The 18,486-nt window shown below is 39.5% G+C and overlaps 1 protein-coding gene across 3 annotated transcripts in view; it reads left to right on the plus strand.

Moving 5' to 3' along the window:
* Positions 1–18,486, plus strand: part of FGGY (FGGY carbohydrate kinase domain containing) — a 150,780-nt gene that overhangs the window by 104,196 nt on the left and 28,098 nt on the right. For 2 of the 3 annotated variants that reach the window (XM_082484122.1, XM_082484123.1), the window contains exons 10-14: positions 3,017–3,078; positions 8,184–8,331; positions 10,023–10,097; positions 13,740–13,860; positions 17,117–17,211. In XM_082484122.1, coding sequence (XP_082340248.1) covers positions 3,017–3,078; positions 8,184–8,331; positions 10,023–10,097; positions 13,740–13,860; positions 17,117–17,211 — 501 coding nt within the window. The remainder of the gene's footprint in view (positions 1–3,016; positions 3,079–8,183; positions 8,332–10,022; positions 10,098–13,739; positions 13,861–17,116; positions 17,212–18,486) is intronic. The other variant, XM_082484124.1, reaches the window with a different exon arrangement.

Consider the following 18,486-nt stretch of genomic DNA (forward strand, 5'->3'; position numbering starts at 1 on the left):
TTGATGGGCATAAACGAAAGATGTAGTATATGGACAGAATAGTAATACATTAACATGATATCCTGTCTAGATAGGTACTGCATATATTGTCACCTCAATTCTCTCCTTGAGTGCAAAGAGTCTTAACTATACTAGGTTAATTTAGTTTATCCATAAAATTTAAAACCAGACTGGATTCTCAAAAAATGAATTTTCTTAGTTACGGGGAGGCAGTCAGAACTAAAACACCGATGGCAAATTTAAAGAAAGGCTAGATGTGTGAAACAATATCTAGGCTTGAGTCCAAAAGTGTCAGCGAGACCTTAGGGGCTGCTTAACCCTGGAAGCTTCTAAAGCTCCCTGTGTGTCTCCCTGCTCAGCCTGTAGAAATACTGACTGCCCTTAGGGGTGAGGTGCCAAGTTCCTCTTGAGAAACCACAGGAGGTGGGCCCAGTCCTGTGGGTAGTGTCCTCTGTAAGCTCACCAAACATACAGGTGGCTTTGGTCTTTCACAAATTGCAGGCGTAAGTGCTCCCTTACTCAGAGCTAGCAGCACCCGCCTTTTTAAAAGCGTAGTGATCAGAGCACGTGTCCAGGAAGGAGTAGATTGGGCATCACTGCATTTATACATACCACACGGAACAGTCACTGAATGAGAAACAGAAATAATCCTGGATCGGGAAGCCCAGACACACCCTGAGCGCTGAGCTGTGAATTGGTGTTCCCTCCCGTGCTCTCTCCTTGGCCACGTGAATCTGACATTCCTCTCTACAGTGTCACAGCTTCAGTGGGAGAGTCATCCCTCTTCCTCTCCTGCAGCCTCCGCTTCCCATCCCATCTCCAACCCATCCTTAGCCTCATGGCTAAAGCGCTCTCTCAGCAGGTGGGATGTGTGTACTTTAAATTTTTTGGGTCAAGATGGGGCTAGAACCAAAATGTCCCATTTTATAGGTAACTGCTACAACCAGAAGTAAAATTTAATTATTGCTTGTGACAACGGCACAAATGAAAATGGCAAATCTTGTGCATTTTTTTGTAAGAACACTTTTGAGAGGAGAAGTCTCTATGTACTTAATCCAAAGTAGGGAAAGACACTGAACTCTAGAGAGGATACAGCAAGTCAGTGTTTTTTCTTGGCTGGCCGAGAGTGGTACCATGAGAATAAGGGCATTTCAGAAAGATGATTTAAAAATTCCTTTTCATTCTGGTACCAGAGAACAAGATGTTCCTGAGTCATTAAAGCAATTGCTGGAAAAAATGTATGGTCTTATTACGACCCATAGCAAAAGTCAGCTCTAAGTACTGTTAGGTATATTAGGGAAGCTGTCTTATTTAAACATTCTGAGAATATCTCATGGTTTTCTTGAGGTTGTGTGTACAGAAAACACATAGGGAGCCATAGGAGGAAACAGTGTATGTGCACTGTGTGGAGGATAAATTGCACTCATTGTCTTTGTAATTTTAAAGCTGTGGTCTTTTTAAGATCCTACTTTCTCATACTTCAAGTTTTCTGAAAACAAAACAAAACAAAAAAGGACATGTTTTGGGATTCTTTTCATTGCTTGATCTATGCCCAAAGGTGAATTCTTTTCATGAAATTTGAACAGTCTCTTGAACTTCTTAAAAGTAAAAGTGATACACTTCCCTTTAAAAATCTCTGATTAATTTTTTTGACACAGCTGTGAAAAAAGTCTGTCGGATTTTGAAACCTGGTTCAGATACAGTCCAAATGAAGAATTAAGAACTCTACTTGTTTCGAGAAAGCTTGTTTGTTTCTGTATTAGATGGGCTTTTGCACTGGATTTTCAGAACTTATAGGAACAAAGATATTGCACAACAGAGACAAAGGATGGCATGACATCGTTACAAACTGTAAAATAAAGAATTGCAGAAAAGGGTTTCTAGATGCAACCCTCGTGTGGCCATGTCTTGAATTAAGGGCACTTAAATGTCTAACTTCATAACTTCTGTAACATTTTGGTGTAAAGTGTTTTCATAGCATACACGTATATGTGATATTTATTTATAGATTTATTTCTGAATTTATGAGCTACTCTTGTGTTCTAAAGAGATTATGCAAGATTGCGAAATTCAGGCCTGAGCTTTGTCCCTAATGCCTGCACGTGTTTGAGTTTTGTCTTTGATGCAAATCTCGGAAAGAATAGGCATGTGTTACTTTTATTGCTATGTTCCGATGTGTGCGCTTCATTGTATGTTTTGCAACACTGGTTAAGGACTAGACTCATGCTGTTAAAAATTAAATACCTAATGTGGTTTGCTGCCAATAGGTATTGCCAAATAGACTCAGTGCTCTTGAGTAGCTCTAGTTTTGCCTCTTTAGCTTTTACTGTCACCTCTGATGGGATATTATCAAGGGGCCACAAAACCTGCTGAATTATTGTCTTAAAAGCCTGTGTGATTCTACCTGATGCTTTTTTTTTTGTGAATAATGGTAACTACTGTGAAGTGAAAGGACCAAATGATTTATAAATTTAGTATAGACAGAGCCTATATTGATCTTTTTTTATAGCAATAATTGCTTGTCAGGTTATACATATTGTTTCCTGCAATGAACATATGGAGCATCTATCAGGATGACAACACACCTTGTATTTTATTTTAACAGTGTGATATAGAAAGAAGTAGGGATGGGGGCCAAGAAGATGCTCCTGGTAGAATTCCGATGAGGGCAGTCATGCAAGAGAATGGGAGAGATTAGAGGACATGCTCTCAGACAGTGTTGGACAGGAAAAAAGTCATCCTTCAGCTTGTTCTTCTGACTGAGGAGCTGCACGCTTAGCATTTTCCCTCATTTTGGTGCAGCATTGGTTGTTTTTTTCTTACTGTTTTAAAGCCAAATCCTGAGTCCAGTAATGTCGGTGGGAGTTTTGCCATTGGCTTCTCTAGGACTTAACACCTCATGAGTAATTTAGGAGCTCTCTTGCCTTTTTAAAGTTATGACGCTGCGTTACCCTTTTCCGAGGCCGAATGTTTTAAGATGTAATCATTCCAAAAATGTTGCTTTTCTCTTTTTCAGATAGATCATGTGGTCCGAGGCCATGTCGCCTTCCCGGAATTACAGTCAAAAGCTGCAGCCAGGTCACTGTTCTTATTTCTTTATCCCATACCTGCCTTACAAATTGATGATACACTGTATTCCCAGCAGCATAGAATTGCACTGATGTATCCTTATTCTGAAACAGGGGAATTAACATTCTGATAGTGGGTTGGAAGTATTTACAAAGGTTTGCCAGGTGATTGCTCAAAGATGAAAGCTTTAAACTCCCCTTAGATACCTTTGGCGTACCTAAGCGGTGATATTAACTTTCTGCTTTTCAACTTCTTTTATATGCAGCTCAGGGTATTTCTTGATACCACAGCATCAGCCCTGTTCAACAGACCTTTATGCCTTGGGCTAATGATGTGTCTTTATTTGTAGGTGACACCGTTAAGCTCCAAGGATGAGATATAGCTTAATTAGGAATCTATTGTTGCATGTTTTTGGAACAGTCATCTAAAGGAAGGTATAGCCACTGCATGCAAAACTCCCGTGTGGCAGCACGAATAGAACAGAGAAACCCAGGATGAAGTTTCAGATGAAACTTAAGATGTAGGAGTGAATTGGGGGTAGCTCCAGCATTCCTTGAGCAGGAGGCTGTGTGTGATGTGGAATTTTAGTTTGGTCTGCTTTAGAAGTGGATGAAGACAGTCCAGACGCTTCTGTCAGATCTGGACTTTCTCAAGCTGTTTTGGCTTGGATTCCTTTTAAGATGGTTCATGTCACTCCCAGAGAGATCCTAGCTGAACAGTTAGGCACATTGGATGAAAATTTGATTCTCTTTTAATTTATTTTTCCTCCTTAGATTAAAGAAAAAAACAGCAAACTTGGCATTTTATCTCCAGTTTATCACCCTGGTCTAAAAGGCAAGGGTCAGTCCTGAGAGATAAATTAAGCGCATGCAGTTATCTAGTTATTTTAAGTCCTCCCTGGAGAGGGAAAGCTACCTGGTTTCTCTGGATGACCCTTCCATGCTTTGTAGTGCCCAATGCCTTACTTCTTTGTCAAGAACTTCACCGGGATTCCCAGAAATGTATTGGACTTCATACAATATGAAACAGATTCGTGCTTCCTACAATTCTCTTTGTCGTTCTTTAAAAAAGGAAATCAGGAAATAAATGCATCTGTGTATGTTTGGAATAAGGATTGATCTTTTGGCTTCCAGGACATTTTTCCAGTGCCCACATATGAAGCACAAGCATAAGACAAACAATTAATTTAGTCTGTTATACCAGGATAAGCCATATTTTTGTTGTTGGAAAAATTATATATAGAGTAGCCTGCTAGTCTGTACCAGGTCTGATACTGAACTGACCGACCACAACTAATTTCATAGTGCAAAAAGCTTGGATTGTGGTGTGAATAGGACACTAAATACAGAATATCAAGAATAGAATTCCATGTTATCTGAGTGTATGGTGTCATAACTTTGGGTTTGAGTCTCCTGCAGTTAGTAAAACTGTGGAGGATAGCATCGATAAAAAGGGTTATGATATTTTATAAAAAGGATGATAACATTTTATACAGCTAATTTGCTCGATGGTATTTTTATAATGCTTTCCAGATATTACTCTCCTAATGAAATGTTTGGATAGGTATACATTTAGTAAACAAGTTTCTTATTAATTCCCCCTATGCTCTTTCCCCCTGTCCTTCTCAAATATTCATTACATTTAAAAAATTTAATTTGAACAAACAAAAATCAGGAACTTTGCAACTTGAACTGAATTTTTCTCTTTATTTCTTCATTTCTTTCTACACATGGAGCATGAGCTTCAGCCTTATTATAGAGCCTAGTAGCAGTAGCTATGCAAGTGCAAGGCATTTTTTTAGTGAACAGTGTTGGTCCAAGCTTTGGATTATGTGTTTACATAAATTAAGTCATATACGGAATAAGAACATAGTGTCTTGTTTTGGGGGATTACTGGTGATGATGATAAATTACTTGCTGGAAATCTCAGCAGAATATTTCAGAGAATCTGGTTTATTATATTTACTATATACTCTGTGTGGGTGTAGGAATTTATATCTGTTCAGCCATTGCAAATTGTCATTGAAGGAAAACAGAATGAGAATTCCACACTTATGTGTGCAGTTGCATATTACCTTTACTCCCCATGCTAGGTGCAACACCGTGAAGAGTTAGGCTGGTTTTGTAGAGGCAAAAAGCCTATGTATGTCTGGATCATTAAAAAACAGCATCTGAGGTCACAAATCTCTGTCTCTTACTTGCTGCTGCCTATCACCTATTTCTCCCTTCTTACGCCTGTCTTTCCTTTCTCCCAGGCTCCCAACACTGCTAATAAGTAGGTCCAGCAATGGCAATCTGCCTGTGGAGCAGCTGATCTCAGAAGCTTCGCTGGGCAGGCTTCTGCACCTTTGCCTAGACCAGGGGCAGAGTTTGCCAGCTGCATTTATCACCGTTTCAGTAATTTGTGGTAACTTGTTAGGGCGCGAGTGGCTTAGACAGACTTGCCAGAAACTAGCTCCCACTGACCACTTGTGCTGAAGACCAGTCTTGTGCAACCCTCCCAGTACTATTCCGATGTTCTCCTTTCCCTGCTTTTACTGGAAGAAGAGAGGGTTGAATTACACAAGGATTTTCTGGACAGCTGTAAATTTCTTACTTGGTCTAACTAATTGGCATACTCTGTGAGCAACAAAACTTGAGGGTTTTCATGCAATTCAGTGAGCTGCAGAAGTTACTGTGGATGTAGCACTTTTGCTCTCCAGTCTCTATATTGTGCAGGTCTGACATCTAACCATCACTAATACATTAATTGCTGTATAGGTAAGCTAGAGTAGGAAATAAAAGTAATAATAAAAAAGAAATACTGTGATCATTTGTGCTTTAAAGTTTAAATACTTCTGTTTAAATACTTCTGTTTCCTAGAATCACAGTTCCTAACCTTCTGGAGGAAAAACGTATCTAACTGTTTGACAGTGAAGATTATATGCCCTTTGGCACTTAGTGAAGCGCTTTGTTTTGGGACAGAATTTTCTTTTCCTGCACTTCTTGATGCCATTTCCCCATCTAATGAGATGTCTCCTGAAAAAGAAGTTACAGGCATGGTATCTATCAGCGATTCTGGGTTCTTTCAAACAGAATATAGTAATCATATTTAGCAATGCTCTGTACATCTGGATGTTTTAGAACCTTTTTTTTTTAGATTTAGAAATCTAAAATTTATAATTCTTTTTCCTGAAAGGTACGTGCTGGCATCTTCCAGGATTCCTGAACAGAATCCTGCTTTCTGAAGTTATGTCCCAAATATGAATATAACCCTGAGCAAACTTGCATTGGTTTCTTATTCTCCACTTTCAACATAGTTCCTTTTTAATAGCAACGGCTTGTGCTCAACTCTGCAAGTCAGATCCAGCTGCTACTGATACCTTCTCACAGAACTGAATAGAAAAAGCTCCAGAGAGCTGATGGTGTAACACATACATGGCAGAAGCTGGAACTGGCAAGTGTTTGAAGGATTTTGCCAGTCACTCTGCCCAAATGTAGTGCCTTGAACCCATATCTATACGTAGAAAAAAAAAGTAAAAGGTGGGAAAAAACCCCGTAATTCCCAGGTTATGTGGGTCTTAAATATATTTGGCCGAACTTCAGCCTCTTTTGTACAGTCCTTGTGTTCTGTCAGAGCTGCACGAATGGCTAATCCTTGCGAGGGTAATCGAGCAGGATGGAGATCAGATAGAAGCTGGGGTGTCTGGTAGGTCTGTGGTTGAGTGAAGCTTTCCTTTCTTTTCCTTCCCAACAGTCAAGCTATGATTTAGACTGGAAATAAAATGACTTTGTCCTTAGCATGTACTGCTTATACTGCAGTCTTTAGGGATGTAGAAAACAGGGCCACTTTTACAACAAGGGGGAAAAAATGATTGTGACCTCAAAATTATCATAATTCAGGTCCAGGAAGACACATAAAGTACATTTTAAAGTACGTGAATAATGATGTGAATTAGTTATTTTAATGTCTTCCAAGTGTACTTCATTTTGAATGATATCCTCTGATAGCATACACATGGTAAGGTATAATTGAAAAAACATGCAGCTGAACGGTTGAATGCAAAGTATAAATATACAGCTGCTAGCAGGTCAGAAGTCAAACTAGTAAAGCATATGCCAAATTCCCTTAGGGATCTCATTAGGGCATGATTGAATATACATGTAGAGGCTAAATGAATATCACTGTTCGGGTCTACAGTGGATGAGACAATGACTAATCAATTGTAATTAGGGTTAGATGCTATTATTGACCCACATGTCTAGAATTAAATGCCCTACTTGGAGATTTCCGAGGAGCTGAAAAATATATATGAATCTGTTTATGATAGTATGCGCGTTTGAAAAAATATTCCGAGCATAATTGCAACATTTTTTAAATGGAATGTCACTAGAGTCACTGCAAGCCAAAGCACTGAAGAATTCACCATTAGTTCTAAGATTACTCTTGGTCCAGGAAAAAGTCTGTTGGATATTGTGGAGTTGGGTGTAGTATCTGAACTTAGATACAATCATATTTAGGCCCGTGTTCGGCTCCTCCCTAAAATAGCAGCCACTTGCTTTCTCTCCTCCACCCTTAGTGCCGTATTTTAATCATAACACACACTGAAACAATTATGGTTTAAAAAAGGAAAGCTGTAAGTCCAATGCTATTGATTAATCAGAGAAATTTTTAAACATTTGTAAAGGAATTCGATTTTCATTTCTGTCTGGAGTCCTCCTTATTCCTCTCTCTCAGCTTTCTTTTCTCTAGCTTTCTCTTTCGCAGTGTCAGCACCTTTGTGTTGGAGAGAAGCAGCATCAGCCCCCCAAATATCGACCACCTCTGGCTCGTCTAGGGACCTGTAAGAGGCAATGTACAAACTCGAGATCACAAACTGCCAGTACCTCCCCTCATCCCGTGAAACCGAGGAATTCAGATGGGCCGTTGAACGGCGGTGCAGATGGCCATCCCCACTGCCCGCAGCCTGCGATGCCATGGGCTTGGCGAGCACGCGCTTTTGCCTTTCGCCCCCTTTGTTTTCAATTTGGGATTTGGCGTTCTTCGATGGGTTTTCTGCGTTTGATGGTAGTAGAAATGTTTTATGTTTGATGAATAACCTCCCCCCCTCTTTTTCCAACTTGTTTTTCTTCTAGTGCTCACAGTATATATACATACTTGAACAGTCACCTGGACCTGATTAAGAAATCTTTGCCTGTGGGTTTCCTCACTGTTGATTTACATGTTTGGCCAGATTTCCATGGTAACAGATCTCCCTTAACAGATCTGACACTAAAGGGCATGGTAAGAAACAGCCTGTCTTTGCAAAAAGGTCAATACAGGGTAAAAAGAAAAAAACAAAAAAAGGCTTGGAAGGAGCTTTTTTTCAATTTTGAGCATACTCGTCTTTAGCTGTTTAAACTATCCCATAGGATTTGGGTTTCTTGCTGCATTTCGAAGTGTGCCAATGTTTCAGTAGAAAACCGGAGATCGTTGTAGTTGTGATATCACTACAGTCACATTTATTGTCTAAACATATGAGGAGTGTTGTGTGTGTCTCAGTACCTTTCCTAAAAATCACATTTCAGAGCACTGACTAGCAGCGCTTGCTGTTGTTAACTCACCTGTCTGCTGAAGTTTGCATTTCTTTTGCAATGAATTCCAACACAAATTTGGGTATGCCAATCTGGGAATGGAATGAAATATTCTGAGGAGCGGTTGCGTGATTTAAACATTGAGTAAATGTGCTGTGCTAGAGTTAGAAGATAGTAAATTTCAACAGAAACTGAAAAGCTCCCCTGCTTATGGTTAAAAATGGGCATAGATGCGCTCCTGATTGGAAATATCCAACCATGGTGCTTCATACATCGTGGTTCAAAGGTAAACCTGATCTGATTGTGGCTTGTGGTTTTAAAATTGCTACTTTTGGAACTTAAAGGGATTGAAATATTATGTTCTGTACAAAGACATTTTGGGAGCATTGCAGTCTGGGAGCAGAAAAAGCAGCATTTGGAAGATCACCAGAGGACCTCTGCTGGGGCGATTTTCAGCCCATCTTTAAATGTTTGGATGTGTCTCTTCAGTGAACTTGATGGTGGTAGATTGGCGAGGTCCCAAGACAGGATGTTACTGTGCAGAACTGTAACAGGAGAATATCATAAGGGTATAATTTGATGATATCAAAATACCTGGTGTTTAATGCAAAAATATACTTCAAAATGGCATATTGTCCTTGAAGTGAGCATCTCAAGCTACTCACCAGCACCAAAATCTGCTGTATTTGAGGCTGAGATAGGAAAGGGTAGGCATAAGCACTGCAACATGTTTTAAGCCACAACTGAGGGAAACATTAAAAAAAAATAGATGGCTCGTACATTTTGGGGCCCTAATAATGCCTGTATTATTTTATGAAAGAATTATATGCTGCAGCAGAATCAGAATTTCCTTGGTATGATGGCTGTATGCAAAGACTGGTAATAGCAACACATTTTTTGTGCCGCAGTTATGGCTGCATTCAGGTCTTGCCTATGCTGATATGAATCGAGAGTAACTACAGTGCAGTATTGATTTATGGGAGAGTAAAGGAGGTTAAGATATAGCCTTTAATTATTCATTGTGTTTCAGTGTTAGGGTGCTTGGAGGGGAGGGGGAGAAATGCTTTTAAAAAGTTATTTTTATGTAATAGCATTTTCATATTATTACATTAAATACATTCACGAGCAATATCTGAGTCATAACATAAAACTGTCAGAGTTAATCTATCTCTAATCCCATACAATATGCTGTTTGTTCTTTATTTCTTTGCAAGGGCAAGAACAATTTATGTGGTTCTTCCTCAGATCAGGAATAACATGTTTAACATAACATTATGTGTACAGCTCACAAAAGTAGGGCTTAGAATTAGCACTTAAAACTTGTTACAACAAGAAACCGTAGAAAATAATAGCATTTTACTTTGGCTGGATTTGTATGTTTTCTTTTTGATCTTTGCACAGGTTGTTGGACTAACATTGTCTCGGGGTCTGGATGAACTTGCCCTTATCTACTTGGCTACGATTCAAGCCATTGCTGTAAGCCATTTTAAGTGCATAAAAGAATAAATGAATTGTCTCGTGTTCTGGGGCAGACTGATCATTCCCTTCTGCTAAGCAGATATCTAATAATAGATGAATTCACTTAATGGACTTCTTAAAGGAACAAGATACTGTTTATCCACATTGGTGACTACTCCCTACTGTAAGATAATCAACAGGCTGCGGAGAAAATGTTCCCCTGAAAAGTTTTCTCATGGCAGTTCTGTAAATGGAGCTTTTGCCTCTACAGCAGATGTGAGGAAAGAGGCTGATACTATATGGGGCAGCGTTAACATCATGGGCTGTCAGAGGGAAGCTGAGAGAGTGGAAAAAAAAAAAAAAGCTTTGGCAATTGTGTGAAGGAACTTGCGCTCCCCTAAAATGTCTCAGCTTCAGATTGTTCCTAAATCCATGGATTTCCCCCGCTTGCCTGTTAGATGAGTCAGAACTCTGTACCACAGCGAGTTGGAGTGGGTCTGTGATTCAGTTCGTAACGCTACAGACCGACCAGACCAGATCTCGTTCCTCCCTTGCTTTCCCTGCTGCAAGGCGAGCCGCTGCCTCGTGCGTCGCCTTTCCAACCCGTGGCTATGTTTCTGTAAAAGCAGACAGAGGGACCGTCTTTATGAAAACGTCCTTGATGTTTGCTGACGTGCAGAGATGGGTAATCTTACTGGAATACTGATTTTCTGTTTCTGCCCTGATTTTCTCTGGAACCCAGGATTTCCAGTGCACCAGAAGTACTATTTTGAAGTGAAAACCCGGGTCAAATAAGTTGTTTTGAAACCCTGGTGCAGGGTATTTTCAATGGGGCGTGCTATCCCCAGGCATTTGGTGACTGAAATCGGCATTCCTTTGACATCCTTTTTGTGATTTTTTTTTTTTCTTTTTTTCAAAAAGTTTGTTGAACTTGAGGTGTTTTTGCAAAACATTAACAGTTTGATGAATTGGGGAGTTTTCCTGACTTCAGTTGGAAAACTTCCAAACTCCTCTACTGGTTAAACAACAACTTTGCTAGGCTGGGTCAGCCATCTGGGATATAGAGGGTGGGCGGCTGCTGTAAATTTACTGCGAATTGTACATCATATTTGTTAACCCTCCCTCTTCAGCAAATAACGAGAACTTAACCCCAGCCTGGAATTCATTGTTGTGAGTTTTGATCCTTTTTAAGCTGAATGTAGCTTGGTTCTACCTGACGCTTCAGTATAATCCGTCCATTTAAATGGGAATGTCTAGGAGAGTTTAAACAATGCCAGCCACTGATATTGCCCCCTGAAAGAAACTTTCCACTATTGAACAGGTGCTCCGTTATTATATCGTGCTAACGAAGTGGAAACGTTCTCCGCTGGAAATCCTGGGAAAGTCACCTATTATCTCATTATATGATACAACTCAAATTTTATCGTAAGACACAAATACTGTGTTGAACACTAAGTTCAGCATCTGCGTATCTTTTTGGTAGCTAATGGCGCTGATAGTGAGATTTTATATAAAAAGGCCATAGAGTAATTTTCATTGTAAGTTAACAGAAATTCATTTTTCTTAAAACACTGTCGAAACAGTAACTTATAAGTAGACAGAGTAGACTTGGTTTTGACTCGATATATTTACTGACTGCGAATGGGATACCTAGGAAATTTAATTTTCCTCCCATACTCCGTCACTCCCAATTTTAGCTTCACTTTTGTTAAAGGAAACAGTTCTTGTTCAGGACAGCCCCAGTCCTGTACCATTCGCTGTCTTCAATGGGTGCAAGATAGACTTCAAACCTAAGTAAAAATCCGGTAGAAAGTGTAGGCCTGCTCACAGAATGTTAATCTCTAGTTTTCTTTTCAGCAGGAGACGCTTTTTTCTTTTTATATAAAATTTGCATTTGAAGACCCTCAATTTGCATTTTCTCCAATCCAGGATTAAATTAGTTCCCCCCCACCCACAGTGAAATGGGTCTGGCTTTAATTTAAATTGCTGTGTGAATACAATTTTCCAGGCAGGTAAACACAAAATAATTTTCACAGCACGTTCTTTCTCAGGGTCTTTGACGTGTGTATGTTGCGAGAGAAGTTGTTAATAAATTTGAATTTCAGAAGTAGCGAAAGAGAATTTCCTTTTAACTATTCATTGCAAAACTGCGATGCAACGGTTAGGCGGATGAGAACACGATCAGAGATATAATTGTGGCCGTCAAGCCCGTTCTGAGGAGACAGACTCTTTTTAGAGCAGTTTATTTTTCCATAATTAAAATTGTGGCTGTGTGATTTGGAAATTAGCCCTCTGTGTCAATAGGGAAGCGATGGATTTAGTCAGCTGGGGTTGCGGCTGCTAAAGTTCCTCGTAACCGCTTGCCTGAAAAACCCAAATTCGTTGGAAGGCCTGTCCAGCGCGGTGCCAGTCATTCATAGCGAACGTCTCCGGTCTGATGACGCTCTGCTAGCTTCAATTTTCGGTAGCTTTTATTTGCAGAGGGGTTTACTGCAGGCTACAGACCTCTTAATGAACTTGCAGCGTAGCATAAATAAAACTTAAACGACAGTTCGTGAAAGCTTTGACTGGATTGAATTTTGTGGGGGATCTACCTACAAAGCGCAAAATTTTGGCATGAATTTGGCGGTTTGTCAAGTCCGAGCTTCAAAATTAACTTCCGAGGTATTATAAAGAGCTGGGAATTACTTTTGGACAAATATTTTGTCAAAGAAATGGAAAATGTTCTTGCAAGAGGAAAGAGGGAGAAGGTTGACTTCAGTGAGTAGTGGGAGGCAAGCAAAGCAAACAAAAAGAGAAAAGATTTTTTTTTTAGAATGGCAACGCGAAGCAGAACAGCGAGCTGTTCTAGTTTGAGTTTCTCAGAATGGAGACTGTAACCGAAAAGTTTAAAAATATGCCTACATTTTAGATGTTTCAATTAATCCGGGCGCAAAATGGAACATTTTATTTTGCGTAGGGCAAAGGCCAAGAGAAATAGTTAAGCCAATACAAAATTCTTCAGGTTTTCCTTTTTGCTGAAAAGACAGAAAATACAGGTCTTTATTTGCTCCTTTTTTTTGTTCTGTTTTGCTATTTGGCTTCAGAAGGGAAATCTCTTTACTGAGAGTGATTTTCAGATGCTGTTATACAAAGTAAATAGAAGGTTTTGGTGGGGATGGCTTTGCCATGTAGGTTTTAGTTCTGGATCTGGAAATGTTTTCCGTTCTCTGCTGCGCTTGGTCACAAACAGCTGCTTATCACTGCCGGCAATTTTTCCTGGTGTCCATTTCTGTGTCTTCTCGTAATCCCCATCTTCACCCTTGTCGGCACTTCCCTGTTTCCCCCTTTTATTGTATACTGGTACGTTTTCACTTCTTCGGCCAGCCCCAGGATGTTTATTGCAATACGCTGTGCCCGTGTATTTCCCAATTTTTTGTGCCATCTGTTTGATTTTTGTAGTTCTTAATTACAATGCCTGTTCCTGGCTGGAAGTTCAGCAGGTCTGTTCCCAGCCCTCAGGGTACCGGTAGGGGCAGTTAGTATCATTCTTTTTAGCAGTAGCATTCGTTTTAGCAAATTGTGCTTTAAGATCTGTTCCTGTGGCTGCTCTCCTGTGCTCATCTGGGTTGTTCTTTTTGTTTATTTGTTTTGCTTCCCCCCCCCCCTTCCTTTTTGAAGTTAGGAACAAGGCATATTTTGGAAACTATGCAGGCTGCAGGGCATCATATCAACACGCTGTTTCTGTGCGGTGGGCTGAGCAAGAACCCTCTCTTTGTGCAGATGCACGCTGACATTACTGGTAAGTTAGAGGAAGTGCGGGGAAAGGAGTGTAAACTACTTTATTTTAGGTGGCTAAATACTTTGTCTTTGGAAAAACAAATACTTTCTTTATATAGAACTGTATTTTGCTGGTTGGCCAAAAAGTGTGTAATGAAATGTTACTTCCTGCAAGACTGGATTTCCTGAAATTTAAAGGCATTTTGAATACCGCAGAGATGCGGTGCAAACAAAGCTCCATATGTCGTATTGTTAGAAAACAGACTTCTGGAGAAACCTCCGGTGTGATTTCTAATCTGTGGATCTTAGACTTGCAGATAGAATAAATATAAAAACTTTGTATGGAATTTGTTAAAACCAACATGTATAAATTGCATGTCAGAGATGTTTCTCACTCTCAGATTTTAAAACATTTTTGGAAACATTCTATAGAAATGATTCCCTTCAGTCAGATTACAAGAAGTTCGTTAGGCAAGGATAATGCCCAGTACATTTTGTGACCGTTTGCAGAAGATGTGTTTTACTAAAACCTCTGTTAGCTTCATCCTATTTGAATCGGACTTCTCCTGACACATCCTGCTCATGCTGGGCATCGGATCCATGATATACAGCAATTCTTTTCTGAATTGTTTCCATGTCTGTATCATTAATATGGTTTAGGGGACAATTTCTGGATTCTTGCTTCTGCATGGTGTTGCAGTTCGTTTTGTACAATTCCTGCTGGGTGGAAGGTCCTGGATATGTAGTTGATTACAAGAGGAGGTCCCAGGCTTGCACGGTGTTTTTGCTCTCCCTTAAGCCTGTGTGCTTTGGACATCTCGGCACACCTGTCAGTCAGTTGAATGTACTTTAAAAAATGTGGAAAAAATAACAAAATTTAGTGTAAAGGACTTCAGAGACACTTTGAATGATGTGTGTTTTGGGTGTATTTCAAATTAAGACCAGTTGAGCTGTCATGAATAAAGTTTAAGGCTCAGATTTGGGGCATTTGGTCTGGAGGTCTGACTTGCCCTAACATCACACCACACTTCATAACCTTGATGCAGGAGGGAAGACGAAAATATGCTTGATGTACTTACCTGAGGTGAAAACAAAGACGGAGAAGCAAAAAGCATAATGCCTATTGACCTTAAAATTCACTAAATACATTGTAGTCAAAGTGACGCTTTCCGTTTGTGACAAATGATGTCAAGTCCGTGCCTTTCCTTGTAGAATTCAAATGATTTAGGTGAATTTCAGCTACACGTAGAGTTGGGATGCTGGTTCATGATGTGTAAAAGAAAAGATCTGTGAAAAGGTATTCTGATTAAAATGTAATCAGAAGTTCTTTGACTGTAACTAATGGCCAAGTACAATTCAGTACAAAAAGGCCTTTTTGCAGTCTGGAGTTCTCCCCCATTTGTAAAATCAGTGACTGACAAGAGATGTCAGAGTTCATCTCACTGAAATGCTCTTGGTTATGTTGAACTCATTAGAGCCTATCAGATAAAATAACTAACATTCCAGGATCAATCCCCCATTCTTTCCCGAAAAGAAAAAAATCTGAATATATTATTGTTAGCTGCAAATGCCCATGACTCAGCCATGCAGACATCCAACAGATAATTTTGCAGGCCACTTACAAAGTATCTTGATCTTTTTGTTTGCCTGGTAAGAATTCTGTATTCATTCAGACAATGCAAGAAGCGCGCAGTAAATTTTAGAACACGCTGAAAATTGCTTACTGCTTCAACGCCTGGCAAACGGCCGTGTAGCTGTAAGCTGGATTTTTAGATTTTCTATTCCAAGTCCACCCCAGTCCTGAGCTGTGGTCCGTCTGAGCTGGAGCAATGCTCAGGTGACTGATCCTACGCTAATGTTTTTAAGGTGGGTTTGTTTGGTCGGAGAAATTTAAGGGACGCTGTAATTACACTAGTTCGCTGTTAGTAGTCATTCCAGCAGTCAAACAACAAGGTCGCAGTGTATCCCTGTCGCTCTGCCTGTGCCAACTGTAGGAAGAAATGGCATAAAGACCACTGCGGCACCTTTCTGTCACTCACTGAAAGACGGTTGTAAGGAGCTTTGCGCTGATGGAACAGAGCAAAGTTAGCGTAATGTAACTGGATGCCTGGGGTGCGAGGTGAATTTGCTTTGTATCAATAATTGTTTCATATAGAGATAATTTTATTTCTCATTTTGGAAAGTGTTTATTTGTCTTTTCCTCCGTAGGGCTTGTTCATGGCTCACTTTAGATTTTCCTCCAAATTTCACCCCCTTCTAATCTGTTGGCTGTCAGGAGCAGCACTTTTTGGGGCATAATATCATTGAGGTTATTCACAGAAGGAAGCCCTCCTCCCACCACTGTGTTTGCATCATCATTCATTGAATGAAATTATCTCAGTAATGGAAATTTAGACACATGCCTAATACTGTAGGAATATTAATTTTTTTTTTTTTTTTGGCTTAGTGAGGATAAGCATCTAAAGTGCAGCTAGAAAAGTATTCAGACTTACGCTATTGTTTTGGATTTTTAAGGAGAACTGAGAAAGGCTGATTTTTATTTATATATTAGTCTTTTTCTTGCTGTTTCTACACTAGCAGTACATGTCTTAGAAAACTGTGTGAACCGAGGGAAGGTATGTTCATGATAATACCCATGGGTGATGAAACAGTAATTTTTAATTCTACTTCAGAGTTTGTTTGTTTGTTTTTCCAGTGTTTTAATACTGGTTTTGAGTATCTTGCACAATTTGGAAGACAAGATTTCTCTTATTATTTCATACATAGCTTGTGAAAGTTTACTAGTCATATTTTCATGTCTTCCAGCAAAACCAGACTGGCTTTGTTGGCTATATATTTAAAAACAAACACAAACAATCTCTTTTTTTGTTCATTGCAAAAAAAACGAAAGGGTACCACCCTGTTTTCCCCTCGAGGTCAACTTTTAATAGGCACGTGGGTTTGGAGGGTGTGAGTAACAGGTCTATACCAAGCCCTTCGAGATAAATAGGCAGTGTCAAAGATCTGGGGGTTTGTTCTTTGTATGCTTTATGCATTAATATTTCACTGAAATAATTTTATTTAAATTCTGCATTTTTCTTGGAGCCTGGAAGAGCAGAGCAGAGAGATTTACATTAATCTACAGTAGACTGTAGTGCTGAATAGAGTGGTGAATATGGTTTTCAAGTCCTTTTTGATTCCTTTTTTTTCTGTTTGTTTTCTGCTTTAATTATTTATTGTGCCGCTAGTGCGGTACTGCTGTATTCTTCCTAACAGAGGCATGGCTTTTTCTTGTATAGGCAAGCCTGTTGTCCTGTCCAAAGAAGTGGAGTCTGTTTTAGTGGGTGCTGCTATTCTTGGAGCTTGTGCTTCTGGGGATTTTGCATCTATACAGGTATGCAGTTCCTGGGTTTGGGGTTGGGGTTTTTTTTCAGTTTTAGTGCATCTTACACTTTGACATTTGGCACCATGTACGTGACTTTAATTCAAGTGGAAAAGTTTGTACATTCTGCAGAGCCGGACAAGAGCCAGTGTTGCTTTCTCTCCACCCTCTTTTCAACTCCCTATGTTATTTAGCTGTATTGAAGATTCAGTTGTCTTTTGAGTGTAGGGACGTGCAGGTAGAAGCTGCTGCCTATGAAGTTAGGCCATGTAATTTTGCAGACAAAAAAGGGAATTTGGCGAGGCTCTGATCCTGCAAGAAGGTCATACTTTCATCTCAGTTATATTTGTCCTGCTTTCCTTCCTTTGTATTGAGGAATGTTAAACAGAAGAAACAACATACCACTATTTATGCAGTAAAAAATAACACACCTACACCTCTTGTCTTGCCCACAATGAATGCGGAGTTAATAATGAGGAGGGAACTTCATGTGTATTCATGTTATTTCAATCCACTGACAGTTGTAAAAGTAGCCAGTTAGGCTTTTATGTTCAGTGCATCAGGCAAAGCATGACTTAGCTGCATTTATATAAACAACAGCACTATAAAAGAAACCTGAAGAAGGGTCTCTGTGCCCAAAATCCTGTTTTCCCATCTGGCAATTCCACCAGTATAAGACATGTTCTCTCATCATGCTGCATCCAGTTGGACAGAATTATTTGTCAAGATGGTCCCTAGATTGATTTTTCTTTAGAACATCAGGCACATCAGATATTTGTAGTTGAAATTTTGCACAAAAATGTATCTAAATGTGCTTTATGAATAGGGAGGTCAGCTTCTCAACCTAGTTAAACGGTAAAGTTCCGCTGGAATCGATAAACAGCTCAACATAAGCTGAGGAACTGGGCCGTGTTTGGCATTTTTCAAAATGTGAAATTTCCAGTTGTGAATATTCTACAGTGTGGTATAGGTTAGCAGGAAGAACTTTTTCCTTTAATAAGAATTTTCCCATTAAAATTAATCCCACTGCAACAAATATATAGTACAATATACACCTCTATTTAATAACTCCAGTGCTTGTAAAGAGAACTTGTTTTAATAAATGTAATTTCAATAGCAGCTTTTGGTGACAGGACTTCATATTTAATTCCCACTTTCCTGCTAACGTGCCTTCAAATACACAGATATTTCATTCCAAGTTTAAGATGTTTTGCACTATTATGCGTTAACTGAACATCTCAAAACTGATTTCATTAAGTATGTCTTCATAAGCATTAGTAAAAACTA

This window comes from Vanellus vanellus, assembly GCF_965231255.1.
Source record: "Vanellus vanellus genome assembly, chromosome: 5".
Lineage (NCBI taxonomy): Eukaryota > Metazoa > Chordata > Aves > Charadriiformes > Charadriidae > Vanellus > Vanellus vanellus.